This window comes from Eucalyptus grandis, chromosome 11 (genome assembly GCF_016545825.1).
Source record: "Eucalyptus grandis isolate ANBG69807.140 chromosome 11, ASM1654582v1, whole genome shotgun sequence".
Lineage (NCBI taxonomy): Eukaryota > Viridiplantae > Streptophyta > Magnoliopsida > Myrtales > Myrtaceae > Eucalyptus > Eucalyptus grandis.
The window spans coordinates 32,000,514-32,020,244 of NC_052622.1; the positions used below are offsets into that span (position 1 = coordinate 32,000,514).

General features: G+C 37.1%; 1 protein-coding gene across 2 annotated transcripts; it reads left to right on the forward strand.

Moving 5' to 3' along the window:
- Positions 1 to 5,327: 5,327 nt before the first annotated feature.
- On the forward strand, positions 5,328 to 19,409 carry LOC104427719 (pre-mRNA-splicing factor ATP-dependent RNA helicase DEAH1). 2 transcript variants are annotated; one of them, XM_039304773.1, is made up of 28 exons: positions 5,328 to 5,483; positions 5,932 to 6,068; positions 6,170 to 6,300; positions 6,411 to 6,641; positions 6,731 to 6,802; positions 7,200 to 7,286; positions 8,431 to 8,464; positions 8,599 to 8,653; positions 10,356 to 10,415; positions 10,547 to 10,618; positions 11,392 to 11,455; positions 11,791 to 11,870; positions 12,009 to 12,076; positions 12,187 to 12,244; positions 12,403 to 12,460; positions 12,539 to 12,604; positions 13,484 to 13,552; positions 13,702 to 13,791; positions 14,162 to 14,248; positions 14,802 to 14,917; positions 14,990 to 15,056; positions 15,277 to 16,317; positions 16,851 to 16,913; positions 18,039 to 18,162; positions 18,261 to 18,361; positions 18,621 to 18,683; positions 18,798 to 18,870; positions 18,971 to 19,409. In XM_039304773.1, the coding sequence occupies exons 2-28, from the start codon at positions 5,969 to 5,971 to the stop codon at positions 19,009 to 19,011; spliced, it is 3,171 nt and encodes a 1,056-aa protein (XP_039160707.1). In that variant the 5' UTR covers positions 5,328 to 5,483; positions 5,932 to 5,968; the 3' UTR covers positions 19,012 to 19,409. The 2 variants fall into 2 exon arrangements, with proteins under 2 accessions (XP_039160707.1, XP_039160708.1); XM_039304774.1 differs by having other exon boundaries at positions 5,328 to 5,479.
- The last annotated feature ends 322 nt before the right edge of the window (positions 19,410 to 19,731 follow it).

Sequence of the window (19,731 nt, forward strand, 5' to 3'; positions counted from 1 at the left end):
ATCAACAAATAATTTTTTTGTTTCATTTTTTATTTTTCCTAAAAAGGCAAATCTACTATTTAAAATTACATATACATCAACAATACGGTGTTGATCAATCAAATTATAAACATTAATATATATCCAACTTAGATTCAAGATAACGTAATAGTAGAAATTGCACACTTGTTAAAAGTAACAAAGTATAAAAACGATCAAAACTACTCATGGAGATAAAGTGTTTCCAATGCTAGAGCATGTTATAATTCCCTTGCTTTTGATTTGTCTTTGAATCATTTTTTTTTTTTGTTTGGGAAATGGGATGAGATGGGAAGTTCAATAGAAAAAAAATTATAGGCTACAATGCAGGCAAAAACTTACTAGTGGAATATAATTAAACCATGAATATACTTAAGCCATAAATGATCTTGCGACTTGTTCTTGGTACTGCCCCTTAACGAATAACTGTTCGAGCATTGATGCCAATAGCCTCCAATCATGTCGGCAATGACCCCAATGAGCCACGGTGCTTGTCAGCACCAACCATCTCGATCATTGACTATCAGTTATGTGAATTGATTGACGATTTTGTCATGTTCTGATTCACAAATGATTATTGAAATTTCCATTTACATAAAATCATCATCCTATTTGAATAATATATTTTGACTTAGAATTTATTCATTTTTATATGTTAAGGAGTGTTGCCACGCGAAGTTATTTTTCTCCACAACTAATTTTGATATCAAACTATCTTTTTAACAACAATATGATATGATCGAAATAAATCAAGCCCAAAATGAAGTTGCGTGATTCATAAAAGTTACAGATTAGTTATCACTGATTGATAGTTGAAGGGGCCGTTTCACAATCACGAAAAAGGAAAGAATCATTTCAAAATTCGGTTGCCTAATAATTTCCACATTTGCATAAATATAGAAGGGAATTTGCATAAAATGGAAGGAAGGAAATTACCCAATCTACCCAATTAAACCTATTGAATGGATACTAATCTAGTTCAAAACTCAGTATAGTCATCGTTGGGCATCCTACTTGGCATAGCGCCACGTCAATAATTTCTAGCAAAAATTGATCAAAAATAGGGGTAAGCATGGTTCGGGTTGGGCTGATTAAACACCTAACTCAAGACCAACATGTATAGTGTCGGTCCTCAATTTTGAGCCTAAAATCGAGGATCAGATTGACCCTATGGGTCTAGTTTAGTTTTAGGTTCAACTTGGGATCGACAAATAATTTTTTTTTTCATTTTTTGTTTTCCCTGAAAAGGCAAATCTACTATTTAAAATTACATATACATCAACAATATGGTGTTGATCAGCCAAATTATAAACATTAATATATATCCAACATAGATTCAAGATAACGTAATAGTAGAAATTTCACACTTGTTAAAAGTAACAAAGTATAAAAACGGTCAAGACTACTCATGGAGATAAAGTCTTTCCAACGCTAGAGCATGCTATAATTCCCTTGCTTTTGATTTGTCTTTTAATCATTTTTTTGTTTTGTTTGGGAAATGGGATGAGATGGGAAGTTCAATAGAAAAAAATTATAGGCTACAATGCAGGTGAAAACTTACTAGTGGAATATAATCAAACCATGAAAAGATCAAAATACTTAATATAAATCATGAATATACAATTGTACATTTTGTTAATTAGGGGTAAGCATGTTCTGGATTGGGCTGGTCTCACTCAAGGCGAGGGGCAAATGGTGAGCGACGAGCGAGGTGAGCGTCAAATGTTGCTCATGAATAGAGTTTCTAAATTTCTAATTAGGGCTTTGTTCTTTCTAATTTACTCGGCAGAGGTAAAAAGAAAGAAATGACAAAATATAATGCTAAAGGAGGATGACTAGTTAACGTTAAGTTATGGTTATAAACTTTAGAATAGATAAAATAATATTATATAATATATCTAATATATATTATATATTATATTTACACGATTGGTCCAAGTTAAATCAATCCTAAACTTTCAAGATCGAAGACCAACTCATACAGTGCATGGTCCAAGGGTCTCAAGATTAAGGACCGACCCAATCCTCCTAAAAACTAGACTAGAATCAGCAGGTTTGGGTTGGTTCAGACTTTAGAATCGGTCCAAGGTTAATTCTCGATTGATACTCACCCTTACTCAAAAGGAGTATAATATGAATTATGTGCAAATATTTATGACTAAATTGATAAAAATTAAAAGTTTTAAATTAAATTAACATCCGTTCAATAAGCTTAGGACTAACAGGATGATTTCTTAGAGTGGAAGGATATGATGCTAATTCCATTGGGCCTCGTAATTTGAGAGGGCGGAGAGAGAGAGAGAGAGAGAGAGAGAGAGAGAGAGATCTTTGCTTCCCTTCACTCAATTTTAAATCTCGATCCAATGGTCTTCACTTTATCAATTTTTTTATTTGACGATCATAATAATTGCAGGAATGATGGGTAATGACGTGGCAATTGGGTCATAAAATTCTCGTCCATGCCTTTCGTTATGTAAGATTGTCAATGGCGATTTTTCATTTAGTTAGCTTGCTTTAATGTGATTGGTGAGTCTGGTGTACATTGGAATGACTTTCAATATGTTCAGTAACTTCTACTATAGGAAATTAAGAAACTTAGTTGTTAATAAATTTTTGGGATATGTGTTGTGAAAATTCTAAAACTCATTACGAAAGTGCAATTACGTTTTAAAATTTACGAAAGATATAATCAAGTCATAAAATTGATCAAATTGGTATAATCGAAACATTTCGATAATTTTATCCATTTAGACTAATAAAAATGTTAATGTGCTTTTTTTTAAATATTTTCTCTCTCTACATGGTGATGCGTGGATTAAATTTTAATTTATTTAACCAAAATATCAACTAAATAAAATAAAGTGAGTATTTGAAAAACCACAAGAAAGAGGAAAAGAAAAATTGAAGGTTGCTGCCCTTGCCATCGCCGCCCTTGTCATCGAATAGAATTGACGGGGCTCGGTGAGTGCTAGCAATGGCCGTTGGCCATTTCCGGCAATGGGGACGGCATGCCCTTGCCATTCTCTTTTTCGTGTGTTTTTTTAAATATATGTTTTTATTTTATTTAATTAAAATTTCGACTAAAAATTAGAATTTAATACAAAATGATGTTGTTTTGGCTTTGTGTTTTTTATTATATTAAAAAATTACGTCATCATTTTCCGTTAATATAAATGGATAGAATTAATGAAATAACTTGATTGTATTAATTTAATAAGTTTTAAAATTTGATTATATTTTACGTAAGTTCTACGACTCGGTTGAATTTTTGTAAAAAGTAATAAGACTTTTACTGTACATATTCGTAATTTTTTCTTATTAGTGACATCCATTTCTTGTTTACTTGAAGATATTCACACATTGGAAGCTGATTTTCTTCTATCGGAGGCCAAATCAAAGCCACTGGATGTTCATCTCTTTGTAGCCCACTGCAGTAGATCTGACTAGGGGTGTGCAAAATATCCGGGAACCGCCCGAACTGCCCGGTTCCGGGCGATTCTTAAGGGAACCGGTCCGATTCCCGGTTCCAATTTTTTGGAATCGGTGGGAACCGGTTCGGTTCCTGGTTTCATGGGCAGATCCGCTCGCCCACCCGGACCGGACCGGTTCCCTTTTAATATTAAAAAAAAATTACTAAAACTAAATACAAGGCAATTGTTTTGTGGCAATTGTTTCTGCTGCAGGATGAATACAAAGCTAAATATTAGGGAATTCTTATGCTTTTTGGTTGTTTAGTTTATTTATTAATATAATGAAGGTGATGTATTCAGTAAAGTCTTGTTTATTTGCACTTCCTTTGTTTCGTGTGTTTGGATGGTGCCTCATTTCACCTCCTTTGATTTGTCTGTGCGACTTGTGATTTTTTGCCGAATCTGATGAGAGATATGTCCAGTTCATAGCGTTAAGAGAGACCCATTTTTCCTGAACACTTACTACTCTCTCCGCCTCTATATCAACTTACGTACATCCAATCCTTCATTGGTTGCATTTATAGTTGCAACAAATGAATCTTTGTTCCACGTACTTAAATTTGGTTTTTCTTTCTTTGGCTTGCTTTGATGTCACGTAATCATTCTATGTTATTGTTTCGCGTCAAGATTGGTTCTATGGATCCACCCAGGAACCGGACCGAACCGGTGGTTCGGTTCCCGGGTGGATTCATGTAACAAACGGGTGGATCCCGATTTCAATTTTTCAGAACTGGTTTTTAGCGAACGGTTCCCGGTTCTAGGTCGGGAACCGCCAGTCCGGACCATGCACACCCCTAGATCGGACTGGCTTTTTAAGGTCCAACGGAATAAGAGACTAGCCCGTGACTACCTGGCTACTCCCCCTAAATCATTTTGGAATTTACTTTGGTCTGAGTCTTCTATCATGGCGTTGCACACTCTTGGTTAGTAATGAAATTTCTCCTTTTTCGACTATAAAAAACATCCCTTCATTTTTTGACCAAAAAAAAATTTCATTTCTTTTTCCAATTGACAAAAATATCCATTTCTTTTACTAGTAATTTTATTTTGTGAGAACTTTTGTTATATCAAAGTGAAATATTCGATAGGATGAGTAACTTTCCAATTCGCCCATACGAGTCATACGTGTTTAGTGATCCTTTTATTTCTTTTTTTTTGAGCAAACAGTGATTCTTAGAATTTACAAAAATAATATTCAACATGTCTAGAAACTTTTACAATGGGAAATTAATAAATTTTATGCAATTAATAACTTCTATTAATAAATTTTATGTCCGTGTCGGTTTTTTTGGGTTACGTTAAATTCTCAATTTCTTGGTGTTATATTAATCGCTGCCCAATTGCGGCTGTTTATGGTACATTTGTTTGTGTTTTGTTTAAAATTGTTAGGAAATAGAAATAGAAAAAAGTATTTACATTAGGGAATAATTTTTGAACAAAAAAAAACGCGTTTAGTAAATTTGTTCCCGAACAAAAAATAAACGGAAACACGTTTGATAAATTTGTATAATTATTTTATTTTTTTTTAATATTTTTATTTTATTTTATCTATTTTTTTTTTTTTCTTCTTTTGGCCGGTCGCCGGCCTCGGCCATGGCCGGTGACCGGCGAAAGAAAAAAAGAAGAAGAAAAAAAGAAGAAAAAGAAGAAGAAAATAAAAAAAGTATTTCTAAGTTTTGTTTTAGAAATGTTCTCTTTTTGTTTTCGGAAACAAAAAAACAAAACAGGAACAAAACGCACGAAACGCGCGTTTCGTGCGTTTCTGTTCCTTTTTTGTTTCCAGGAACCAAAAAAAAACAGAAAAAGGAAATACAAACAAACAGGCCCTTAACTGCAGAAGCAGAGTACCAAATTGGAAGAAGGGAGCTGCCCAGAGAAACCTCTCATTTTCCTCGCCGATCGCCCGCGCGCCGCAAAATCCACCGGCCTTCTTCTTGCCGGCGCCGCCGTCAATCAGGCGAGCAGCCGAGCCTCCTCCCTCGCATCGCCGGGCAGGTCCCTCTCTCTCTCTCTCTCTCTCTCTCTTCGTCAATCGCGATTCCTTCGCTCGCCGTCGGTGAGGGCCGATGCTCTGATTGCCGAGCTTCACGGCTGAAGTTGCTCAGGAATCTTGTGTTGCTCGCCTGCTGTTTTGAGTGAATTCTCGAACCACGCCGCGACTTCTGTTCTTTTTTTCTTTTTTTCTTTTTTTTATGTCGAGCTCCTTCGGTGGGCGTGATGGTAGAACCGTTTGCTTCTGAGCGAAAATCTGCATTGTTGCTTTGTGTGCGGAATTCTTTTTCGGCCGAGTTTGATTTCGTGCTCGCCCCTGATTGTGATCCTCTGGTGCAATTTAACTTCGGCGGCTCCGGGATTCCGTTCGGTCGTCGGCATGTGTTCTGTAGGTAACAACGCTTCGCAATTCTCTCGTGTGCTGATTTCAGTTGTGTCTATGTTGTTGCAGACTTGTACATATCTCGTAACTATTGCTGCATTTGGCCATGGGAAGTGAGAGCAATCTCAAGACCTGGGTCTCGGACAAGTTGATGTCGCTATTGGGGTATTCCCAATCCACCATTGTCCAGTATTTTATTGAACTAGGTTAGTCATCTCTCCATCCGTTTGTGTTCGGTATTCCTGTTTTCAAGAAGACAGGCATCGTGCATTTCCGCGCGATAAAAGTGGTGAATTTGTGGTTGCAGCTAAGCAGTCGTCTTCGCCCACTCAAGTGGTGGACAAGCTGGTGGAGTTTGGTCTATCGTCATCGAGTGAAACCCGTGCTTTTGCAGAAGAGGTTTTTGCCAGAGTACCCCATAAAACAGCTGGTTTGAGTGTGAGTTGTTGTAGAAGCAGTTTTGATTTACTCTGCATTTCAGCAAGCATTTGTATTGTTATCTTTTGGTCTTAACCTGCCTAATTCACTTTTTGTTTTGTCCTTGCCAGCTTTATCAAAAGCAAGAAAGGGAAGCTGCTTTGTTGGCAAGGAAACAGAAGACTTATGCAATGCTGGATGCTGATGACGATGATGACGACGGCGATAGCAAACCTAATGTCAGTCAAGGAGGCATTGACAATGGGTCTTCTAGCATCACAATTTCAGAGACTGGCAAAGGAGCTTCTCATAAGAAACGGTTTAGGAAAAAGAGTGGAAGTCATGAAGATGAGGATGAGGAGGTAGGTGAACAAGTTGGTCTTGGTTATCTTTTTATATTTAACAGTTATGCCCGGTTAAATCAATTATTTGTCTAAATGCAATGCTGCAGTCCATTGCTCATGTTGATGAAGAAAGAATGGTCAAAAGACGGGCTTCTTACGACGAAGATGGTGGCTCTGAGGTATCTTTATTTTTTGGAGTCTGTTTCCATTCCTTTGTCTACCTGAGAAGTCTTGTTTGAAGGATGAGGAAACTTTGATAGTTGTGCTAATTGGTCTTATAGACTCAATGCGTGATCTTTGGCTTGTCTTTTTACCTACTAGAATTTGAGTAATGATGCAGTGTTTGGTTACAACCTTTCACCTTAATGTTTTCAGATTGTCGATATCCAAATAGTTTCATTAGTGATATCTGGTAACCTGCCTTCTTTTTGTTTATGTTAGAGAAAGGATTTTTCCATCTCGTTCTTTGGTTTATCCAGCTTGAAACATTCCATGTTTATGTCTTTTCATCTAGTTTTTACAATAGTTTTTTCTTCAAGAAATTAAGATATGGTTTCTCCCTTTATCATTATGCAGTCGGAGGAAGAAAGATCACGCGATCAAAAAGAAAGGGAAGAACTGGAACGACATTTGAAAGCACGAGATGCAGCGGGAACTCGGAAGGTACAATTATACCTCTGAAAATGAAAAACAGCGTTTGTATTGGTTTTTTGGTTACCTATTTCTTTTTCAGGGCAATGACGCAATGAATTTGATCAAACTGGGGTTCACTTTGTTAAAAAACCATGCAAATACACATATTCATGTCCAAGTGTGTGCAAATAGAGAAAGATAGTGTTTGTTGTATTTTGTTTCATTGGTGTGTGTGTTCTTTTTTGGCGGAGGGGGAGGGGGAGGGGGAGGGAGAGGGAGAGGGAGAGGGCAGGGAAAAAAATGGAAAAGGAGATATTGCTGGGACACATGTGCATTAACTAGCTTTATATGTTGATTCCTACAATGCACCAAGGAGAAATTTGGGTGCTATGTGTGTTGCAAATGGATTTTCTCACAATTATTGATTTAACTGGCACAAGCAACAAACTTTGTTCACGAGTACTGTGATTACTCCTGAGAGCTTTTCTCTTGATGTAGGAAATTTGTGACAAAACACAGAAGTCCTTTTTTCCCTTGTGATCTCCATTTTTCTCTTCTTTTTTTTTTTTTTTTTTTTTGGGGGGGGTTGGTTGGGGTTTGGGTGTGCCTAATGAAGTGCTTTTATATGAATGGTGTGCTGGGAGTGACTCCTTTTGGAATCTGTTGCTGACAGAACACAGAATAAGGTGCAGTAGACAAAGGAAGAGGTTGGGTGTTATATTCTTAATATAAAGAAGAGTTCACATGTTGAAAATTGAGGGAGCTGCATCACATAGAAAAGATGGGATGCTTTTGTGAGCTCACCTCAGTGAATTGGTTCTTTTACTAATTTATCGCATTTGAACCAATTAAAGTTTTGCATATAGTTCAAAAGTGAGCATCTGTCACTGCATAGATGGCTAGTGTGAAAGCTGTGGTTTTTTGTGCTTTATATATGTGTGTGCAACCCAAGATTGCTTAGAGTAAATTGAATATATGGACAGCTTTGAAGTGTGAAAACTCTGGGATTGTTTTTTTCCAGATTTGGCCATCATATTCATTATATTTTCTACTTGTTATTTTTATTTTACAGTGGTTTATTGGTATAATTCTCACCAACTGCTTGTATTTTATGCTTCAGTGTTTTTCTTCTTTCACATTCTGACTGCTCATAACTCTTTGACTTGTTTAACAGCTAACAGAGCCAAAATTGACACAAAGGGAAGAAGGTAATGCATCTCAAAACTGTGCCATAGTAGTTCATGAACAGACAAACACATTCCTAATATTTTAAGTAATTTAAAATGCTAATGCTTGGACATGATCTCCAATCTCCCCTTTCATTGCTCTTTTGATTTTGTAGAGGAGGCACGTCGAAGATCAGATGCTCAAGAGCATGATGATTTGGAAGCTTTAAGGTACATTATCATTTCTCGTTTGACTCTAGATTTTGTTCTTGCAGCTCATGTTATTTTAGGAATTTTCGACCTTGGTATGAGTTAAGATTTGTGTTTTGTTTTGATTGTGTGAGATTAAATTTGAAAAACTCAAGAAGAAGGCATTTAATATGTGAAATTGTCTCCCAATGATCTTGTTGGTTGTATAAATAGTTTGTCGCTATTACATGTGGTAAAAAAAATGCTTCATGCCTTTTCGAGATGATGAAAAATGGTATTTAAATATTCTAGAACTTTGGTTATAACGAGTTTTGGGGAAGAGTTTGCATTCCAAATTTATATAGCATATGCTACGTATGACATTGTCTAACCTAACATGAGATTACTGTTGTGATGAAGCCGGCGTGTGGGCAGAAGTGAAGTATTTAATGAACAACCTTGCTTAAGAAAGCGTTGAGAATATACAGCTGCTAGATGAAGCAGTTATATTGGCATGGGGTAATTGTTTGACAGAACTGAGTTACTGATGGCCATTCCTATCCTTTTTTTTCCCTTTTTTTGGGGTGTTGGGAGAAAAGAAAGGGGGAGGGGGGGATTCATTGTCAGGGTTCTCCTAATTATTTCTCAATTATGTAGGCTTCGATTTGTGGAGATGTTTTCATACCAGTTATTGCGGCGCCTTTTAGGAAGTAGTGACTAGTAAGTAAAATGGTAAGCCGAATTGGTCCAATCGGGCGAGTAAGAAATGGAGGAGGAAAAGAGGTCAACATTCAGGAATTTGGAGCTGTCAAGAAGTTCTATTTGAGTTTGGGAAAAATGGGATGATCTAACCTTAGGGTGTTGACTACATGAATACAATTGTGCTGTATGTATTACACATTTGCCAAGCATTTTGGGAAGTTTTGTGCCAGCTATGAATTATCTGGGCTTGGGGAATGACAGCTGGAAACAGCTACAAATGTGTGATTTCTGCTGGGCCCTTATCTTTTCAACCTTCTACCTTAATCCAGTCTAGGACCAGCAAAGAAGTAACTTAGACAGATTAGGAAGGCCATTGCATATTGATTTTTAAGCTGCTCCTTCTACTTATTGGTATTATTTCTCTTTTCATTTACTTAGTAGGACGAAATTCTTTTTGAGTGCATGAGGATGCTCTATATATTTTATGTTTTCATGTGCAGTTTAACAGTGTTCAGTCATATGATCTCCTCACATTAGTAAAACTTATCTAATTCTTTTTAAATAGTATCATTAACTATAGAGACCCTATGATTTCTCCCCAGTTAATCAAAAGTTTGTTCGCGCTCCTGTTTTCTGTTGGCATGTTTCTACACCAAACCACTTGGGCTAGTCACTTTCTTGGCAGGAATCGCTCGGCCTTATGTTTTTTATTTCCTTTTGAGGTTTTATCTACAAAGCACCTAGAACTCAATTTTTTCTTTGGTTAAATGTATCATCATTGTGGAAGATTGTATGATATTCCATTTAGGTATACGTATTCCATTATTTGATGGGTTTTGAGAGGAGGGCCCTTTTAACAGAATGTGCCCTTTTAACAGAATGTGTACAACTTGACATGCCCTGTTGTAGAGCTAGTTTTCTAATTAATTTTGATTGGTTCATTGTTCTTCTCTCCTTGATAGGTTGAAATTGTCATGTTTATTTACCATTGCAATTGTGCCATTTATCATCTATGCTGATCATATTTTGTTCCTCATCCCAGAAAAGTTTCAAGACAAGAATATTTAAAAAAGAGAGAGCAGAAGAAGTTGGAAGAAATCAGGTATGATTGTGCCATGGATTTATTCTACTGATCTCTAGGTGCCATAGCTGGACTCCAATTTCTATCAGGTTTCTCTTGTTAGTGTTGTGGTATGCCTCACCACCTTTTATTATCATATTAATTTCATACAGGGACGACATAGAGGATGAGCAATACTTATTTCAGGGTGTAAAACTTACAGAAGCAGAAGAACGCAACTTCAGGTAACTATTCTCTTTTACACATTCTTTGATTCATAAATATATTTTTTACTTTTCTTTCAACCTTTGTGACGAAACTTATCCTTTGACCCTTCAAATCATTGATATTGCTTTGTGAAGGGCTGGTCCTGCATTTCTGCCAGAGTACTATGATAAAATTAGTGGGTTCAACTTATGGAAGTGTTTATTTGCTGTGTTGATGCCTCTTTTAGTTTCTGTCAGTTTCAGTCTTGAAGCCTAGATTACCTAGCAATGCTTAGTCGTTGCTTCTTGATGTTGAGATTGAACTAGAAACAAGCTTGTTTTCAATCACACTGTTGGACTGTAATTGTAATCTAGTCTAGTCTTTAGAAGCTCACTGGTCTTTTTAGCTGTGGATTTGTTGGTGGAATTAACTTCTTCCTCAGAAAAAATATTGTGAAAATTTTCTTTTCACTTTTTTTTATCCTCCAAGCAAAGCACAAGTTGCTAAGATGCTGTGCTGTCAAGTTTGGGTTCCTTTTGAAATAGACATCTGCTTTGTCAGAACCTGATGATCACGGTTTCTTTCCTCGTGGGTGCTTATGCTAGCGTTTTCTCATATCAGAGGAAAATTAATTTTTATTTGTGATAGTTTACTCTGTTGGCTGTGAATTTTTGTCTTTTCACTTCGACTATGAACTTTATTCAGTTAACACTAATGCAAGATGTAAGTTCTTGCTTTTGCTTCACTGTTCAGAAGGTAAATTTATTGCCGACAGTTGAGGGTATCTAATGTCATCTTTTGTGCTTGGCAGATACAAGAAGAAAATCTATGAGTTAGCAAAAAAGTATCAAGAAGGTGATGATAATACAGATGAAGTAAGTTACCCATTTTCGCTTTATAAAGTAATTGGCACTACCTTTTATTCACTTTTGATTGATCCTGTTTCAAAATGATTTGAAGTAATCTGCTGAAGAGCTCTCTTGTTCATGTTTGCAATGATTGACTTAACTGGTAAATTGTGACCTAATATTGCAGATATTCTGGTGGGTTCTGCTTGAGTTTACTTAAATTTGAATGTCTTTTTAGGGAATTATGTGGCCACTGCATGCAGAATTAGTGGAATGGAGAACTGAACATGATCTTGTATCTTTGTCACTGTGTGTAAATATCTGATTGTGAATGTATACCCTTGCTTCTTCTTGGGTCACAGTACAGGATGCCAGATGCTTATGATCAGGATGGGGTTGTAAATCAGGAAAAGAGATTTGCTGTGGCTTTGGAGCGCTACAGGTTGGTACAAGTCGCATTCAAGCGTCTCATGTCAAATGTGCTGTATGATGCTTGAGAGGCTTTACATGCTTCATGCATTGTGGTCAGTAATCTGAAGTTTAGTTAGTTTCATTAGACTAATCATCTTCCGATCTGTAGAGACCCTGGTGCTGCTGAAAAAATGAACCCATTTGCTGAGCAAGAGGCTTGGGAGGACTACCAGATTGGTAAGTACTTGGTATTGAGCATCCAACTATTTGTCCTAGTCTTATGCATGTGTAACACTAGATCTTGGTCATGCTCCCTCGAAGTGTAACTTGCAGTTGCAATATTGCAGGAAAAGCAACTCTCAAATTTGGTTCCAAGAATAAAAAGCAAACCTCTAATGACTATGAGTAAGTTAATTAGGTTTCATCCTTCTATCGGAATGTTGTGCTTGTTTGTCATTGTTGTTTTCGACATCCATCTCGGCTGTATCAGTTTCCATTTTACACTCTAATGGAAGGATATTTTGCATGTATGATTCCTTATTATAAGTTTTTTTTGTATGTAGGTATGTTTTTGAGGACCAGATAGAGTTTATAAAGTCAAATGTGATGACTGGGGAGAATGTATGTCTTTTAATTTCTTGAATTACTCTAGCTCGTTTTGGCTTAAGAGACATCCGGAATTCACTTTCTTATATGTAGTTTGATGAACCAAATGCCGAGTCAATCGAGGAGTCCAAGGCACAGACTGCATTGGAGAAGCTCAAGGTGTGCAATTATAGTCTGTTCCTTGTTTCCTGTTATTCAAGTATAGTTTCCCATAATTGCGCATTGCTATCAAGCTCAGATAAGGTGTATAGAAGTTGGCCCCATATTGAGTTCCTTACTGCCATAATTCCATGGATATTTGATTACTTTCATCAAAGGATTTATCTGTGAAATTGTGAAGTTCCATATGGCTGAGGGACTCTTATTTAATGCATAAGTTACGTTGACTGATTAGTTAGAATTGATCAAGGTCTTGTGAACGGGGAATATGATAAGAGTTTTCAATGTGAATATGGGTGTAATGAGCCATGGGGCTGGGCTTCAAGGAATTTTGGCCTGGCCCCAAAAAGACCTGGGCTACCTTTTTTGGGCCCAGTATGTTGGCCTTGAGTGACCGGGACAGTTTGGGCCAAACCCTAATTTTTAAACTAATTTTTTTCAAAATTGTGTTTATTAATTATCATATTTCAAGACTCAAGAATGCCATGATCAAATATTAACAGGAAATTCTGTCAAAATACACTGTTTCGGCATGTTTCCAGCCTTTTATCTGAATTCGACCTGCAAAACCACATTATTTTTTGGCCCATGTGATTTTTTTTTATATTAAATTCTGCTTGTTTATGGATTTATCCGGGTCTCTAAAAAATTGAGGAATGTTCTATTTCCCAATTTTTGTTTTCTGAAAGTTTTAAAATGTGTTATATTTTTAGATTATTCTGGACTCTGTGAGCTGATCCGGTCTTATTGGGGCCCCAAAAATTGGGCCAGTCCACTTTTTCGAGCTTCCAGTCTCTTTTCATGCCCTGCATGGGCTGATCCTGTTAACTACTTATTTGTTGCACAGTTAACATTTTAATTATCTTGTTGTTCATTTAGGAGGAGAGAAAGACTCTGCCTATATATCCATACAGAGAGCAGTTACTTGAAGCTATTCGTGATCATCAGGTCCTTAAATATTTCATCTCATTTCTTTTCCAGGCAGCATTGCTGTCGATTTCTGGAATGATTTTTTTATTAATTATTTAATTATTTATTATTATTATTATTATTATTATTTTTTAACAGTTTTGGCTTATGATTGACTTCTGCTTCAGGTTCTTGTAATTGTTGGAGAAACTGGTTCTGGGAAGACAACCCAGATACCTCAATATCTGCATGAAGCTGGGTATACTAAGCATGGAATGGTATGGTTGTCTTTTAGTTGTTTATACTAGCTGTTGGCATATTTCTATGGGTATCTTAAGCATTCTTTTCTGTTGCAATTATGGTTACACCTTTTGAGCATTTTGTTTTTTGCATTAATAAAAATTGGGGATCTTGAAATTTTATTGAAGGAATTTGCGATTTGGCATTTTCTTTGGATCAATTGGTAGTATTTATTGTAAATATTGATCTTTACTGATATATGTGAACACGTAGATGTTGGATCTTTTCCAACATTTGCAAATATGTAAAATTGTCTCTTTCAACTTCTTTCAGTCCTTTAACTTTAGACTGATTATAAGATGAATGGAGTGAGGCCTTGCTTTGCATTCTTATTTTTGTGTCCTTCAGATTGCATGTACCCAGCCACGTCGAGTTGCTGCAATGAGTGTCGCTGCTCGTGTTTCTCAGGAAATGGGTGTAAAGCTTGGTCACGAGGTATGTATCTCTGTTTGACGCACTGTTTATTAACTTAGAGTCAGAAAAAGAATGTGAGGCAAAGGGTAATTCTGCCCTTGCGTCCTTTGTATGCTGTCTCAAGTAGTTTTGATATGCTTCACTTTGATAAGTCTGTTGCTATCCTGTCTTTGGTTTGTTATGCGGATATTCTGAGGATTTTTTCCCATTTCTAAGATAAGCAATATTGCTATTAATGGTTAAAATAGCATAGATTTCTTGTTATAATCATGTCATGGCAACTGCATTTGTTAAATGACTTATGGGATAATAATATCACTTGGGCAGGACTAGTTTCTAGTACCTTGTTTTTCTCCTTTCTGATCTTTTCCTGATTAAAAATCTTGACAATTCTTTTAACTTTTCTTTCTGATGCTTATCTGCAACTGGAATTCACCTGCTTGATGTGCTGGAATGACTTAGCTACTCATCAGGAAAGAAGCCTACTTGCTTCGGAAATCTCAGTTTTTGAAGTTACTTTCTAAGTGAAAGGCATGTCATAAGTCTGTCTATTAATTTTCCATGCAATTAACAGGTTGGCTATTCTATTCGTTTTGAAGACTGCACCTCGGAGAAGACACTATTGAAGTACATGACGGATGGAATGTTGTTGCGAGAGTTCTTGGGTGAGCCGGATCTTGCTAGCTATAGGTATGCTTGAATAGTTTTCCTCTATTATGATTTTTTGATTTGATGCAATTCTTAGACTTTCTCATCTTTCAGTGTGGTGATGGTTGATGAAGCCCATGAAAGAACGCTTTCCACAGATATTCTTTTCGGATTAGTAAAGGTAAGCCATCTCCCACTGAATTAATTTTTAAATTGGCAGATTATGCTATATTTTTGAGCCGTTAGCAAAGGGGCATTGTATGACTAAAGTGTAGACTTTTCCCACTGGATGAAAATTCAGTTCAGTTGTTTTCATAGGATAAACTTCTGCTTTGAGAAATAAATGTAGGTTTTTGCTACCTTTTTATCAGTTTCTGACTCCTATGGTTGTCACCTTATAGGATATTGCTCGCTTTAGGCCTGATATCAAGTTGCTTATTTCAAGTGCCACACTAGATGCGGAGAAGTTCAGTGATTTTTTTGACTCCGCCCCGATATTTAGATTTCCAGGAAGGCGGTATCCGGTCGAAATTCTTCACACCAGTGCACCTGAAGCAGATTACTTGGATGCAGCTATTGTTACTGCTCTTCAAATACATGTACAGCAACCACGTGGCGATATTTTGATTTTTCTTACTGGTCAAGAGGAAATTGAAGCAGCGGAAGAGCTTTTGAAGCATAGGATAAGGGGTTTTGGCTCCAAAATTGGTGAACTCATTATATGCCCGATATATGCTAATTTGCCTACAGATCTTCAGGCAAAAATATTTGAACCCACACCAGAAGGTGCTCGTAAGGTGGTCCTTGCAACAAATATTGCTGAGACATCATTAACAATTGACGGAATAAGCTATGTGATTGATCCGGGTTTTTGCAAGATGAAATCGTACAACCCAAGGACGGGAATGGAATCGCTGCTAGTAACTCCAATCTCCAAAGCTTCAGCAATGCAGAGAGCTGGCCGCGCCGGAAGAACTGGTCCAGGAATGTGTTTCCGGTTGTACACGTTACACAATTATCAAACTGATCTAGAAGATAACACTGTACCAGAGATTCAACGTACCAACCTTGCTAATGTTGTCTTGACACTAAAAAGCCTTGGCATTAGTGATTTACTAAATTTTGATTTCATGGATAGACCGCCGGCTGAATCATTACTCAAAGCCTTAGAAGTTCTTTTTGCACTTGGTGCATTGAATAAGCTTGGTGAGATGACAAAGGCAGGTAGACAAATGGCTGAGTTTCCACTTGACCCCATGCAATCTAAAATGATAGTTGCATCAGATAAGTACAAGTGCTCAGACGAGATAATCTCCATTGGTGCTATGCTTTCTGTTGGAAATTCAATATTTTATCGTCCGAAAGACAAACAAGTTCATGCTGATAATGCACGGATGAACTTCCACACTGGAAATGTGGGAGACCACATAGCTCTGCTTAAGGTTGGTGGTTGTTGTTGTTATAAAGTATTTCTTAAGGTTGGTTGATAATCTTTGTGTTCTGGAATCGATGGACAGCTTTTTGATTATCTGATAGTAGTTTCCACAATGCATAATGGTAAACATTATCTCACGCCCATAGTGGGCTATTCTACTCAATTTTGAATATTGAATATATCCATCACTGGACATGGTTCTCTTGGGACTATGGAGTTACATCTTTTGTGTAACGGTAAATGTAATCTCATGCCCCATAGTAGCATATTCTACTCAGTGTTGAGTACTGAATTTATCCATTGGTGAATATGGTTCTCTTGGGACTATGGAGTAACATCATTCGCATCCAAGAAATCGTCTGTTTATTGCTGCACTTTTGAGTAGATCTTTCTTAAAGGGGGGATGATTAGACTAGAAAAGCTGATAGCTATTATATATTTTGTTTATGTTTCTGTGCATTTCTCTGTTAGTGACGTTGCATGATTCAAACGAGTAGTGCTTGTTACTATTGAGAAGTCACCACCGTCATCTCATTTCAGGTATACAATTCTTGGAAAGAGACTAATTACTCCACGCAATGGTGCTATGAGAATTACATACAGGTAAAGTGACTTTGTCGCTTGGGTTAGTAAACTATTCTGCATAAGCATGTCAAGTGGTTGTGTGCCATCAGATCGCATAACTTGAACTCTTATAGGTCCCAAGGAAAATACTATATCTCCTAGATCTCCGTGTCTAAATAGGACTGATATATGCGAATGTTGTGCTGTTGCAAAGATAGTACTTGCTTATAAACACACTAGATACTGAGGTATTGGTTCTTTTGGGCGATAATAGAAGATAGGATTTTTTTTTTTTTTGTCAGTCTTACTCTATTCCTACTTTACACTCACCCTCAGACTTTTGCCCTGCTTCTTGCAGGGCGTGGGAGTCGAAACCCACTCCTGAAACTTACGCGTCCCCACCTCATCCCTCCTAAGAAGGTGGGGATTTGAACCCCTCACCTCCCCCTTCCATGTTGAAAGGGTGATCACTGGGGCGAATCCCAGTGGTTATATAAGATATGATTTGGCTATGGTAATTAAAACACTAGTGGCATAAGTAAAGAATAGCGGGCATTAAGTAATGTGGAAGAAATTATCCGGTGATCTTGTGGGGCCAGGCTCACTTGACAGAATTATGTAACCATTTTAATTAAGTCAAGTTTTGCGTTAGTATCTTGTTCAAACTCATTTGGTCTCTCTCTCTCTCTCCCTTCCCCCTGGACTAATGTTCCTTGTCCTGTCAAACTGACTTAATCCAAAGGTGAAGCTGTAGATGAATATCTGATGTAATATTTAAATGCTCTCGCTTATGTGTAGGTTTAAGCTAGTACTTGAATGCATGATTTATTTAAGTGCTCGAATTGTGACATTGAATGCACTGGAAAATTTAGTTTGAACTATTTTCATGGATTTTCTCTGTTTCTTGCGCTTTCTCACATGGTTTATATTTTTCAGCGTGATAAAGTATTTCAAATCTGCTTATAAGTACATCTGTTGATAATTTTTTTTGTTTTGTTCCTATCCTTTTTCTTTGTTTTTGAGATTGAGAAGTTTTCTCGCTTTGTTCCCCCCTGCGAATTTGGTTGTGACACTATTTCCTAATTAAAGATGCAATGCATATTCTGTTTAGGCCATTTAGTAATGTGCACTTATGCTTTTGTTCTTTCCAACCAATGCATTTAGGTCAGGAGTATGAAGCGTGCTAGAGATGTCAGAGACCAGTTGGAGGGGCTCTTAGAGAGGGTTGAAATTGAACTTACTTCTAATATGAACGATTTAGAGGCAATTAAAAAGGCTATAACGTCAGGTAAGACGACTTTTCTTATACTTTAAATGATTACAAGGTAGCAATACGTTTTTTCTCTTGTGGTGTTTGTGCTTCTTATCTTGGTCTTCTTTGATCAGGGTTTTTCCCCCACTCGGCTAGACTACAGAAAAATGGATCTTATAAGACAGTGAAACATCCGCAGACAGTTCATATACATCCAAGTTCAGGGTTGGCACAGGTATGCAAATTAGAGGGTATATTTGTCTGCATTATTTAATTTGACATGACTCGTAATAATTTTGCTTGTGACTTTAAATGAGGTCTGTTTTCTATCCCTGAAGGCTGATAAATGATAATGCTAAGAGTGGCATAACATTTCCGTACAGAAATAAAAATTTGAGGTGTTTTAACATGCAAATGATAATGTTCTCCATATTAATGGAAGTAAGACGTGGAGTTATTGGCCTTGGTCATGTTTATGCTTCTCTTTCTTACAGGCACTTCCGAGATGGGTGGTGTATTATGAATTAGTTCTAACAACCAAAGAATACATGAGACAAGTAAGTCCTATGTACTCCATCTAGGCCTTTTCATTGCAGTTGCAACTCAGGGACTTTGCTTGCCATTTTCTTTTTGCTTTTTATTAATTGCTGAAACTAAGGTGTCCTTTGCAGGTCACTGAATTGAAGCCAGAGTGGTTGGTGGAAATAGCTCCCCACTATTACCAGCTCAAAGATGTTGATGACTGTAATTCTCTCTCTCACTTATTGATTATTTACAACACTAGCATGGTCTATGACCAATTGTCGGAGTGACCATATTCCAATGATCTCTTTTTCTGTGGCAGCTGGATCAAAGAAAATGCCTCGTGGAACGGGACGAGCATGATTGGATTATCAGCTGGTCACCAAGGGTCAGGGAAACTCTGAAGATGTTTCCGAAGATGATGAGTGGATGATAAAGCAGCCATGCGAAGAGTACTTCCGTAAAACCCAAACATCTCTGTATGAAGATCACTGGGTTATTCAATGCTTACAAACAATGCTGACCGCCTTAGGCATACAAAGAGAAGTTCATGTAGTGTTTGACTGACAATTACAGTTGTACAGATCCCTGTTTGGGGTTAGATTAGGCTAGTGCAATTTTGTAAACTGTAAATTTTCTGAGAGTTTGGTGTAGCATAGCAATGGCATTGCTGGGAATTGATTCAAGCAAAAATTTCTTAGTAAGACATCTGCTGACGAATAGCTCAAATTCTTTTCATATGATATCACAACTTCATGTCCCACCAGTGTTCAGAGACTATTTGAAAATCTTTTCGAGAGCATCGCGAGACTGCTGGACTATGGACCGTGCGATAAGAGCAAGGATGCTCCTGATGAATTTATCTTCTCTGTGATGTTTTGTGATGTAGCCGTAGATGAAGTTAGAATTTCACTGCCAAATTCTTGTTGTGTGATTTCCTGTGGTTGCAATACTTTCGCACCCCCTCCTCAGCATTAAAAGCGGCAATGACATATTATTAAGGTGAACCGACGCTTGAATAAAGGTATGACAATGAACGAATGTCCTCCCTGAAGTACTTTACGACCCCGATGTGAGATTAAT